Consider the following 12,681-nt stretch of genomic DNA (forward strand, 5'->3'; position numbering starts at 1 on the left):
AAATAAACAACTTACAGATTAGTTTCTACAAATATAATCGTGTATAGGCTACTTGTTTAAATATTTAGCTTGGTAAAAGAAACAAAAAATATTTTCATTTATTATTAAAAGGAAAAAATGTGTTAACAGATTTCTTTTTGAGCTCCATGTCTCACTATTTCCATTATTGTTATGAAAAATTGCTGTTAAGTCAAAAAGAAGGAATGGTTGTGTGAGTATGACAAACTTTATGGTTGGCACTTTCATGGCGAATTTGATTAACTTTATTGAGACCGTGGGAGCCCCGCATTAGTCCCAGACTGTATCTCTGTGCACTCCCATCACAGGACGGCCCTTCCTCAACTGCCGCTTATTTCGTATTTCCAGGTTATTGTCGTTAACCTTTATCGTACTCTACTATAGTAAGTCTGCCACCAGCCCTCAGTTTTAGAATATTCCAAGTCCCTTCTTTTCTTCATTCTTTTTATTTGTTCTACTTTCCCTTTAGTTGCTCAATTTTACATGTGGGGGATGGGGGAATTTTCTGAGAATTGTCAGCAGGAGGTTTCCAACAGAGGGTGTTGTCAGCAGGGGTGGGGGAATCAGCATAGAACAACAAAAATACATCTCTGTGAGGCTTTCTGAGTTTTGCATAGTAAAAGAACTTAAACATAAACTGTGCAACTAAGAGTATCAAATGGGGCTAAGATACGCAGTCGTCACTACTTAAAAGTACGTATTCATATATCATTATTTGAGAAGGCACGATTAAAAGTCGATTTTGCGGTTTGGGGCTTAAGTATGATTTATGGTGGAACAGGAGGCTTGCTTACTCTAGAAGTTTATTTAATATAGAAACCGATTTTAATTAGGCTAGAAATTGTGCTACATTTGTCACGGTCATTAACATGTTTTTCTTCTTAGCAGACCCCACAAATTTACAAAGTCCATACTCTAGCTGTTATTTATTTCTGTTGTTTATTAGGTTTTAACTTTTTTTATAACAGCAAATAAGGGTTTCTTAGCGGTTGCAGAAAAGTGTATGCAAGTATATCACGAGTCCTGTAATCAAGTCCTACCGGTGGCATACTTTTTTTTCAAAACTTTCATTATTGCCCCGGAGGTTTTGGGTCGAATAGTATGTTTTAAATATATTCAGGTTTTACAACACTTTCTTACCGGTTTTACAACACTGGGTTTTGATATATTTGTGCGCAGTTGTCCCTTTGTCACTAAAATCTCTTGCATGGTAAATTTATCATGAGCCAAGTTACATTAAAAAGAAGTTTGTTATGAGGAGTCTGTTAGTGGGGTTTTGGCGTAGTTTCTACAAGAAAAACGACAGAACGATAGTCAACGACGGCAGAAGCCAAGTTCAAGGAGACAGGTCTTTATAGCCAACTACCACTGTTTTATTTTTGGATATTTCATTGGAAAGACCATATCTAGGGGGGGGGTTACAGGCTTTGAATCCCTCCCCTGAAATTTTGTGCGACTCGTAAAAAAGGAAACAAAAATGCATATTTAAAAACTTTCAGGTATTTTTTCAAGTTATATTTTCTTATAAAACACCTCCTGACCCCCCTCCCCCCAAAAAAAAATCCTGGATACGTCCTTGTTCATTGGCCTTGACTAATTCCTTTGAATGTGATGACGTTAAAATTCAGTAAGTGACAAAGTCTCCCGTGTACAAAGTCTTACCACTGGACAGTTTTACAGCTTTTATCATGAGTTTGTAACTTCTCAGTTAGCTTACAGAAAATCTCGTATAATTATCAATTTGTCACAGATTTTGAACCTTAGTTTTCTGTTGCAATTGTTCAGATAAATATTATTTCTATTTTCATTGTGGAAGTTCGTTAAAAGGGGAAATCATTTAACGAAGGCTTACTTTTCTAGGCTGGAACTTATACCTATGCCTCGACTCATGGTGGTATCTATGTAGTTTATGTCGGTAAGTTAACCAACATTATACTAATGAAATAAATTCCAAGAAACAGAATTTAAGACAAACGTTTACAGTTTAATTATAATTATAATTTGACAATATTGCGATTAGTCTCTTCCGCTTTGAATGAACTTCATTATTCTCACTTTTTCCACATGGGGCTGAAAAGAAAGCATGAGACCCCCTAAGTATTCCATAATAGTGGGCCTATAGCTCTCTGAATACTGTAAAGCTTCTTATATTGGTACAATTTTACTCAAAACAACCCAATAAAATATTTGGCTATTAATTGGGAAATGGGATTGGGCTATTAGTCAAACCAAGATCTTTAAGTCGGGAAACTTCTAATCGGAAAAGCAGCATATTTTTGAGCCATTGAACAGCTTCGAGATGAGTATTGCTAAGCCTGACGATGGGGGCAGGTACTAAAAGAATTTCCTAGACCACACTGCCTTTATATTTACAATTGAAACGAAGATTTTTTAATAATGGTAAAAATTGTACGACCCAAGAAAATAAACCTTTCTAATAAAAATTGATAATAAAAGTGTGAATATTTTGCTTTACGTACGGAACCAACGGGGTAAAAGTATAAACCAAAAATAGCTTAAATGAAACATGAGAAAACACGCAAACATTATGTAAAAATATATATGAATAGGAAAGAAGACTTACATTTAAATAACATACAATCACCTTGTGTATTGTTATGTTATTGTTTTTTTTTTTTTTTCGGTAATGACAATTTTATTGGTAATTATTACGGCTTTTGGTAACTGATCATAGGCACCTGGTAGTGTATGCCTAAAATAGAGCTTAAACTCAAGTATAGAAGCTCGAGTTTTAAAATGATTCTACAAATTCAACCTCGATTCTAGGCAACTCCAAAACTCGATCTTTTTCTTCGGAATAAAAATTAAAATGCTTGCTAATATTGTAAAGCATTAGCAAAATTAATCCTAACGTCTTTACACTATTCAATCTTATACATAGAAATGTTTCTTTCTAACCGAAAGCATGTAGTAACAACCACAAATAAATCAAAAACATCAAAGTAATTTATCAAAATATCAAAAAAATATTAAAAATCTTCAAAAAACAAATAACAACAAGTGATTTCAAATGCTGGGAATCAACTTCTGTTCAGAAGTTTATTACTTCTGAATTTAAACGCTTATTAAGATTTTAAGGTGTTAGTAAATATAATGTAAACTTTTTTTTACTCTATTTAATAAATATTGATAGTCAGACATTGTTTATGCGTAACTAAACATTAACAACTGTTCTAAAGATAAATATCACCCAAGGTGTTTGTGTGATAAAATTCGAGATGGTTGATAATACATTATTCCAAGATGCTGGGAGATAAAATGTCGGTCAGGAATTTTCAGTGTCTCTTGAGCAAACGCTACCGTGCACTAAAATCGAGTTTGAAAATAAGGGTTGTGTAAACCTCGGGTTTAATTTTTCGATTTTGTTTAAACCCAAGCGTGGTGCATTTTTGGGGATTACAGGACTAAACCTGACTCGGACGTGTCTAACTCGCAGATATTTATATTACGACAAAAGACGTAAATTAAGTGTTATAATTATTCTAAGTTTATTTTCTTTTATATTCTCTATTTATTCTTCTATTCCTCTTTTTGTTGATCTTCGTTTACGTTGATGTGTTTATTCTCTTTTGTGTGTGTGTGTGTGTGTTGTGTTTGTGTTTCGGTACCCGAAAATGGAATAGTTTAAAAAGTGAGGTTGAGACTATTGATGATACCCATTTGTTTAGGAAAACATTTTAGACTTTTTGTAGAAACTAAATTTTGATTTCTTTATTATTCTTTTTTTTATCTTACTTTTACATTGTGGTTTGCCGACTTTTCTGCTAACTTTTTTTTTTGCTAACTTTTCTGCGGTGCTATGTTTACTAGCTACTATCATTTTTCTTTGCAAAGCACCAAGTTTTTAGCAGTTTTTGGGGCTCCCGGTAGATGATCCAATTTTGGAGCAATTAAAAATTAGATGGCGATATTATTCATGGAGAAGTTTTAAATTTTATAATTTTCAGTTTGTGTGCTTAACAATAATTTTATAAAATGGCCTAACAATGGTATATTCTTCTTGACTTTTGGTAGAACGTAAGTCAAATTATCTTTCAAATTAAAATCATGTTTGTAGGTGTTGGTAACTGGTATGCTACTTTATAAAGGAACAAACGTTAAAGAAAAAATGAGAATAGAATAATAAGACTGACACGTTTTGTCGAGTTGTGTAATAGCCAGGAAAACTAATCATTAATTTTATTATTATCTATTTATTTTTATTTTTGACTTTTTTATTAAGTTTTTACTCATCTTTTTTATGTATTTTGTACAGTGGATTATGCTTGACGTGAAGGTCAAATTCTTTCAATATATATATATATATATATATATATATATATATATATATATATATATATATATATATATATATATATATATATATATATATATATATATATATATATATATATATATATACATATACTAGTGCTATTTGTGACGTAAAATTCAAATTCGGCAACCATGCTGTGAAAGAAATTTTTAAATTATATTCTCATTCTCTATCTCTTTCTCACGTCTTGACTATGAATGTTGCTTGTTCTGTTGACCTAGTCAGGTCAAGCTGGGTACTACACGGTTGAAAGAAAAGAAATTATTTCAAGAATAAAAAAATAAAAATATATGTAATGGAACAAATGACAAAAAGAAAATTAGACAACAACGGAATGTCAAACTCGTCTCGATAAATATCAATGTTCGTTCTGTTGATAGTGGACTCTCCATCTAATACCAAGTACAACAAGAAAGAAACTATTGAAAAATCAAATAAGAATGTATATGATGAAAACAGAGACATACTCGCGGTGGGAAGATTTGCCCCTCCCCCAAATCTTAAATTCTACCGAATTTATGGGCACTTCTTACTCAAATTATCAAAATTTAATTTGTTATTATTATATCTCTGTCCCTCACTCCAAAAAAATAAAATAAAAAAGCTGTTTATGTGCCTGGATGGAATAAATAGAATAAAAGAAAAATCGAGAGCCAAAGACTGGCAAAGATGTCTCGACCGAGATTGCTGTTCGCTCTGTTAGCTGAGTCAAATTATGGCATTGGACGGTTCATCTAAGGCCAAGTACAGCAAGGAAGAATTTTTCGAAAAAATCAATAAATAAGCATTTATAATGGCAAAAATGGCAAAAAGAAAAATAGAGAACCATGGATTGTCAAGACTCGTCTCAGCAGAGAACGCTGTCTATTCTATTGAAACCGAGCGGTTCATCTAACAATCAAGTACAACAAGAAATAAATAATTGAAGGTATCCTTAAATAAGAACGTAGATGATAGATACAGAGACTTGCTCAGGGCAGAGGAATTTAGGGCCAGGCCCTCCTCTACATAAATCCTAAATTTTGTCCAATTTCGGGGCATTTCTTATTTAAATCATCAAATAAAATTCATTTTTATTATTCCCTCCCCCTAAAAAATAAAATAATCCAGTATTGAACAAATAGCAAAAATGAAAACGGAGAACCACGGATTTGCGAACGCGTCTTGACAGACAACGCTGTTTTTCTTTTGACCGAGTCATATTGGGGCGCTGAACAGTTCGTGTAACCTCAAGTTCAATAAAATAAAAATTATTGAAAGTATGAATAAATAAGAAGATACGTGATTGAACTCGTATATAATGGGAAAAAAACGCGAAAGGAAAAATAATGAACCACGGATTGTCAAACACGTCTCTACAGAGGATGCTGTTCGATCTGTTGACTTGTTCAAATTAGACACTGGGCAGTTCATCTAATGTATTACAGGAAAAAAATTATTGAGAAAATAAAAAAATAAGAATGAAAGGAAAAAAAAGAACTGCGGGCTGTAAAAAACGTCACAACAGTCAGCAGTCACTAACGTTCATAATGTTGGTGCTTATATTGGTTAGAAGACTGGAAAATAATTATTAATAAAGATGTGAAAAAAAAATTACCAGTGTAATTTTATATAATCTCAAATGATAATAATTATAATATTATAATATCATTGTATTATAATGTGATTATTATGATATAATATAATAAAATGATATACATAATATGGTATTATAATATGATTATACTATCTGACTATCTGATTATACATCTAATAATTATACTATCTGACGTTACCAGTAATCTCAGCGTATTTTTTAGATATGCCGTCGTCCGTCTAATTTATACATTCTTTTTTTAGGTGCGTTTTTAATTGCCCTCGTTCTGTTTATAAGAAGTATCTACTATCTTACAATGAGGATAAGCCAAAATGAAGGCCCAATGTGAGGCGAAAACAGGTTGGGCCGGGCTCGGAGGAGTGTTATAAGATATGTGTGCCTTGGGCTATTTGTCGCTTATTGGTCATGTAATGATTTGGCTGTCTAATTTCTTACAAATCTGCCTGACTGAACTCATGGACGTAAGAACTGATGTTTTAGCTGGGCTTATTTTTGAAAAATTAAATAGCCAATTTGGATTTTAAACCTCTCGAATTGATGGGAATTACTTCAATCTAGCATCAGTGGGCTCTATGTGCCCCAATAAAACGTAGTTTAGATGCAATAAATTCGTTCTTTCAAATTAAATAATTTTTATAATTTTGAGTAAATGCTCTAATTTTTCTTTTGAATCTGATTTTATATATATATATATATATATATATATATATATATATATATATATATATATATATATATATATATATATATATATATATATATATATATATATTTATATATATATGTATGTATATATATATATATATTATTGATGTTATCAAGTTTCTTCTCAGTTATTATTTGGAACCTCCATGATTTTATTCCTCATATTTTTAATAACTATACAAAGTGGAAATTGCGAGCCAATTTTGAAGAAGATAGAATAAGCATACAGATTAGAATTCTCTTTGCTTGTTAACATCTTAACATCTGCTTCTGGCCAACACCTAAGCCCGGCCTTAACGCGAGAAGATTGAAGTTGTTGAATTGATACGGCTTTTATGATTTGTGCATTTATTTTGGCATGTAATAGTTTAAAAGGATTCTCCAATATGAGTCATTCAGACGAGCGAGTTTTAATATCATTTTGTCATTTTCTTATACTCGTGCCTAATTTTTCCTCAGCTAATACCAGGAACCAATGGGAGATTGAAATGCATTTAGCAATCGTCTATAGATTATTCTCTAACACCTTTAAGATAAAATTATGTATTCACACACAGTATTTTATAACGTTGCATTCCTTTTTTATAATTCTGCGTGGAACTTCGATATTCGCCATTTACTAAATTGAAGAAGTACTTTGCACCGTAACTATTGGCCGATTTCTAGAAGGAAGATTTTTTTTTTATCAGTCTCCGCTTCCATATATTAATTCAAGTCGGCCCAGGGAGTATCTAAGGGCTTTCTGTTGGGAGTGGCTAGTCAAAAAAGAAAAATGACATTTTTTTCTTGTTTCTACCTGCATTTATGCATGGTCTGTCATTCCCGATTGATTTACACTTGATTGACTTTTGAAATTGAAGGATCACCTGAGCAGTGATGTTTCAGTTTTCTCTGGGGATGAGGACAAATTGAAAAAAAAAGTATTTTTACTCAATTTTATTTTAATTTTTGTTTTTTTACTCAAATTTTATTTTTGTTTTTACTTAAGTGGGGGTTGGGAGTAAAATATTCCTGGCCTTCTTTAAATTTACGTTCCTGCATTTTAGGAATATGGAGTCTATAAAATTTATTTTTGACCAATCAAGAGTATAGAACTTGGCCACCTGCATTCATCCTTTGCTTTTGAATTTTTTTTTTTTAATTAAATACTTGAGATCTACATATTCGGTATCGGCACAAGAGAAACTGATCCGTGAAACACGTATCTTTGACTATCCTTCTTCGGAAAACAGGGAAGTCTGTACATTTTTAAAAGGACTGATTAAATATCCCAATCTAGGATTCATAAAAGTATTTGATGATACAAATTCGTATCATCATAGATGGCAGTGCCATCTTTCATTTATCATTGTGAGATTCTATTCAATGACCCATTTGTCCATATATTTCCAGAAAACTTGTAAAAGATCAAGCAGGCTAGTTCTGCTGATGCAGTTCTCCAGCCAGTGCCTATTGTGGAAGTTCTCTACAGGAAGTGTCATTTTACTTGTAAACAAATTCACTAATGTTAAATAATTATAGCCAAGTAATAAAATTGCTCAAGGCTTCAAACTATGGACAATTTCAGGTGATAAAAGTTAGCAATAAAAACTTGATAGACAAATCTAAGTCCTTATTTTAAAGTCTTACTAGGCTTTTACTCCTCAATGATAATTTCAGTGCGTGTATTTACTTGCATATATTACATAGCACATATATCATAGTAGAGAGAGTAAAATGGTGCAATGTCAATTTAGCTATGGAAATTCTGGATTTACTGTATGATTTGATTGCAGTAATATCGACAGGATTTTGTGCCACGTCATCTTCAGCCTTGTTTAGATTAAAAAGATTAAGTTCCTGTTTTCGTTATGTTGAATAGTCGGGCAAGCCTTTCAAAGTATTTAACCATAGTGTACGTTTATGAGCCACTGGTGACCCCACCGAAAATGTTCTTAATGGTAAATTTATTCAATCAAAGTAAAGGAAGTATATATAATAAGGTGGAAATTGTAAATTATGTTAAAAGTATGATTTTGGCAGCATAACAGTCTTTAAAGTAATTGTGATTTGTAACAAGGCTTTATTAAGTATCCCCGCTTATTCTAATTTCTAACTCCAGAATAAATTCCAAATAACAAGTTTCGATCAATATCCTGGTCAACTTTTGGCTGAAATGGTTTAGGAACAAATAATATAAAAAGTGGAGCACGTGTTACCGCGTGATGTGACAATTAGTTGCTATAACATCACTATTTCAATTAAATAAATACAAACAATAAAGCAGCATGTTTTAGTTGCAAATAATCTCCGAAAATACAAAAATCTCCCCTTTTTTACATGTTTTAGTTGCATCATAAGATATACGCTCCTGACTTTAGGTAAGAAGTTCATTTGTCATAAAAAAGAAGTCGGGAGGGATGGATCTGTTGAGATTGGTCTGAATAAACTGTAACCAAACCTGGTTACAGTAGGTTTGGACTGTAACCAAACCTCAAATTTAGTTAAAAACAGATTTATCCTACTTCAAAAAATGTAATCATATAAAACAAACGACGATATTTTAATGTGAAACAAATTGAAACTAGATTGTTTTGAACAGCAATAATAAAAATGAGTGACTGAAAACAATTCAAATTTGATTACATTGGTTTGGCCCAAATTTGATTTTTGTCATGAAGTGTCATTTATATTTAATTTGGGGAAATATATAGGTTTTTTTTTAATACAAAAGGACCCGTATAAAAGGAAATCTATGAAATCAGTTCCTGGAAATGTCTATTTTTTTTCTCTTACTGTCAAGTGTCTAGATTCATAAAAAGGGGGGGGGGGAGGGCAAGGCCGTACCCAGAGGGGGGGGGGGGGTAGGGTTTTGACCCCCCCCCCCCCCCGAAATGTTTGTCTGACTCATAAAAACGTAACAGAAATGGATATAAACAAATTTTTATATGTGTTTTTTTAGGTTTTTTTTCGTGTAACCCCCCCCCCAAAAAAAAAAAAATTTAAAATCCCCTCCGAAAATAAATCTTGGGTACGGCCTTGGGGGGGGGGGATCTGAACACATTTCTTTGCATAGTTTCGTTGGGATTTTTGGTTCCTCGTTGATTTTGTGAAAACAAACCAACAAGAAATGTGTACTCTTCAGGAAGTTTTTTTGCCATGTGTATGGTTTCTTTGAAAGTTCTCTGTGATCTTTTCTTGAATTTAGAAATAGTTTTTTTTTTATTAAATGTTTGCTTAGTTTTTCGGGGGGAGGGGGTTATATATTGTTATTAATTAGTATTGTATTGAGTTTTTTTTCGTGTGCTTTTATTTACCACTGTATTTACTGGTTAAAGAATAAATCCGAATTTGCGAATAACTGTACTTTCTAGAGCTGGTTGATCTTGTTTTTTTCTTTCTTTTTTTTTCTGAAATATATTCGATTTATTCTTTGTATTAAAAAAAAGAAAAAAATAAGTATCTTGTTCTTTGACGGAACTATATATATAAACTATATATATATAAATATATATATAAATATATATATATATATATATATATATATATATATATATATATATATATATATATATATATATATATATATATATATATAAATAAATATATACATATATACGTATATATATATATATATATATATATATATATATATATATATATATATATATATATACGTATATATATATACGTATATATGTATATATATATATATATATATATATATATATATATATATATATATATATATATATATATATATATATATATATATATATATATATATATATATACGTATATGTATATGTATATATATATATGTATATATATATATATATATATATATATATATATATATATATATATATATATATATATATATATATAACTCTAATATCTTGTTAGAGTTTTGATTGCTATCACCACGAGTCGCTCCTTACTTACAGTTCGTTACCATGAGCAAAAAGTAACCGAAAAATCCAATATTTTTGTTAAAATCCTGATAAAAAAAAAAACAACATAAGTGCCTTGTAGCACCTGCCACTTCCCTCCTAGGTAATTTCTCTGATTGCGTCATGATGCATCCCTAAACCTCTCAAACGTGTCGGTAAACATCTAAATATAATTTGTTATGCGAAACAAAAACTATTCTTCTTCAACAAGGGGAGAGCGGCTACCAAACTCACAGCACCCATATTCAAGCCTAGTCCAAATGAAGTGAGAGGAGATTAGTTTCTAATATGAAATTTCTTCTTTTTTTTGTTCGAAAAAGAAGATCATGGATACGTTTTTTTTTCGTTTCCCTGGGGCGATCGTGGCAAACCAAAGTTCTTGATGTATTGTATCAAAACTTCCTTTCCTAGTTTGTTTTGTTATTAAAAGTCCTTTTCTGGGGTTTTGGTTGCTATTACCACGAGTCACTCCTTACTTACTTTTCGTTACCATAAACTATTTACTATATAAAAATAAATACCGCAATATTATGATTTAAACACTGATAAACCTCATTTTACAGATAATACCTGCCTGCTTCCTCCTAGAGAATTCCCTCCCACAGTGCCTTGATGTCCTCCCTCCTCCCCTTTGAATCTCTCAAACTGATAAGCATCTAAATGCAATCTTTTGTGCTATAGAGAAAATACTCTTTCTGTAATAAGTAGGGAGCCATAGCCCATAGCACCCATATTCAAGCTTAGTCCAAATAAAGGGAGATCAAAGATTAATCCCCCCCCCCCTTACACACTTTTTTATTTTTTTTAAAACCTTGTGGAAAATTGAAAAATCTGGGAATAAAAATGCACTTTTAAAGGACCAGAATCACTTCTCCTTCCACTTAAACACTGACTCAAGGAGTATGAATAACTTATTCGAGTGGAAACTGACGCTACTGTTGCCAAAAAATATCAACGCCACCTAGCGTTTGGCGACGCATTAGGGCAGTAATAAGTATTTGATCTCAGTTCCTGACAGAAAAATTTACAAAATATGAAGTGTCGCCACACTCGAGATGGCATTGATAGTTCTTTGTCGAAACTAGCGCCAGTTTCCATTCTTGCCCATTCTCTTTGTACTGACTCAGCAGTACTCGTTGATAATAGCTGATGCGCAATTATACGTCACTGTATATAATCTTATCAAATATCAAGTGAGTCAACTTAGTTAAATTTAGCTCTAAAATAAATATCTACATTAGCCGTTTATTTTGTACTGACTATTGGGAACGAATGTTCCCCCCCCCCCCCGCCGGCATTATTCTCTCTTAATCTGGTAAGCTCAGTATACAGTTTCTTGATAATTCTAAATCAATTGTCTATTTTAGAATTATCTATTTGATTACCAAAAATGGTATAAAACGCCATTTTGTTGTGGGATAATCTTTTTGGCTGCCTAAAAAGGGCACTAGAACTTCTAATTTCTGTTCGAATTAGCCGCCTCCTGATTTTCTAGGACTTTAGTTGGACATGATCGTCCCCTGGGAAAAGAAAAAAACTAACACGCATCCATGATCTTCCTTTCCAAAAAAGTAAGTTTTCCCATTTTTGCAGATCGAAGCTTGAAACCTCTCGAGTAGGGTTCTCTGATGCAAAAATTTTGAAGTTCAATTTTCATTAAGATCAGTTGACCTTTGGAGGGTTTTTCCCATTTTTCAAAAATAAGATAATTCTTCTAAAGCTTGTAGCATTTGAGGGTGACGTTGAACTTGATGAATTTTATATATTTGATTTCACCAAACAAATTTGAATCTTTCGATGCACGTGCTGCGACCCCATTTTTTTTTTATTTTGATTATTTTAGCCGAGATCAATCCTTGATTATAGTTTGTTCCCACAAACAGTTTAATTTGGTGTCGTTGTTGCTTTTATTCTTCCTACCCTCTCGTAAAAAAGAGATTAGGTCTTACCAAGGACACTCTAGTATTTGTTTATTTCCTGCAAAGAAAATAGAATTCAAGAACAGCCTACCTGAACACAAAGGTTAGATGGAAGTTGGATATTTAAGTAATTAATATATTCTATCGGCTTTAGTGGAGCCATTCCTAGGGCTG

The 12,681-nt window shown here is 31.9% G+C and overlaps 1 protein-coding gene across 1 annotated transcript in view; it reads left to right on the plus strand.

Moving 5' to 3' along the window:
• Positions 1–6,633, plus strand: part of LOC148946646 (type I phosphatidylinositol 4,5-bisphosphate 4-phosphatase-A) — a 41,020-nt gene extending 34,387 nt beyond the window's left edge. Inside the window, exons 6-7 of the mRNA XM_089097072.1 lie at positions 1,879–1,933; positions 6,194–6,633. Of these exons, the coding sequence (XP_088953198.1) occupies positions 1,879–1,933; positions 6,194–6,279 (141 nt within the window). The 3' untranslated portion in view covers positions 6,280–6,633. The remainder of the gene's footprint in view (positions 1–1,878; positions 1,934–6,193) is intronic.
• Positions 6,634–12,681: the final 6,048 nt, after the last annotated feature.

The sequence above is a fragment of the Artemia sp. Qi Xiang Cuo genome, chromosome 11 (assembly GCF_049724085.1).
Source record: "Artemia sp. Qi Xiang Cuo chromosome 11, ASM4972408v1, whole genome shotgun sequence".
NCBI lineage: Eukaryota > Metazoa > Arthropoda > Branchiopoda > Anostraca > Artemiidae > Artemia > Artemia sp. Qi Xiang Cuo.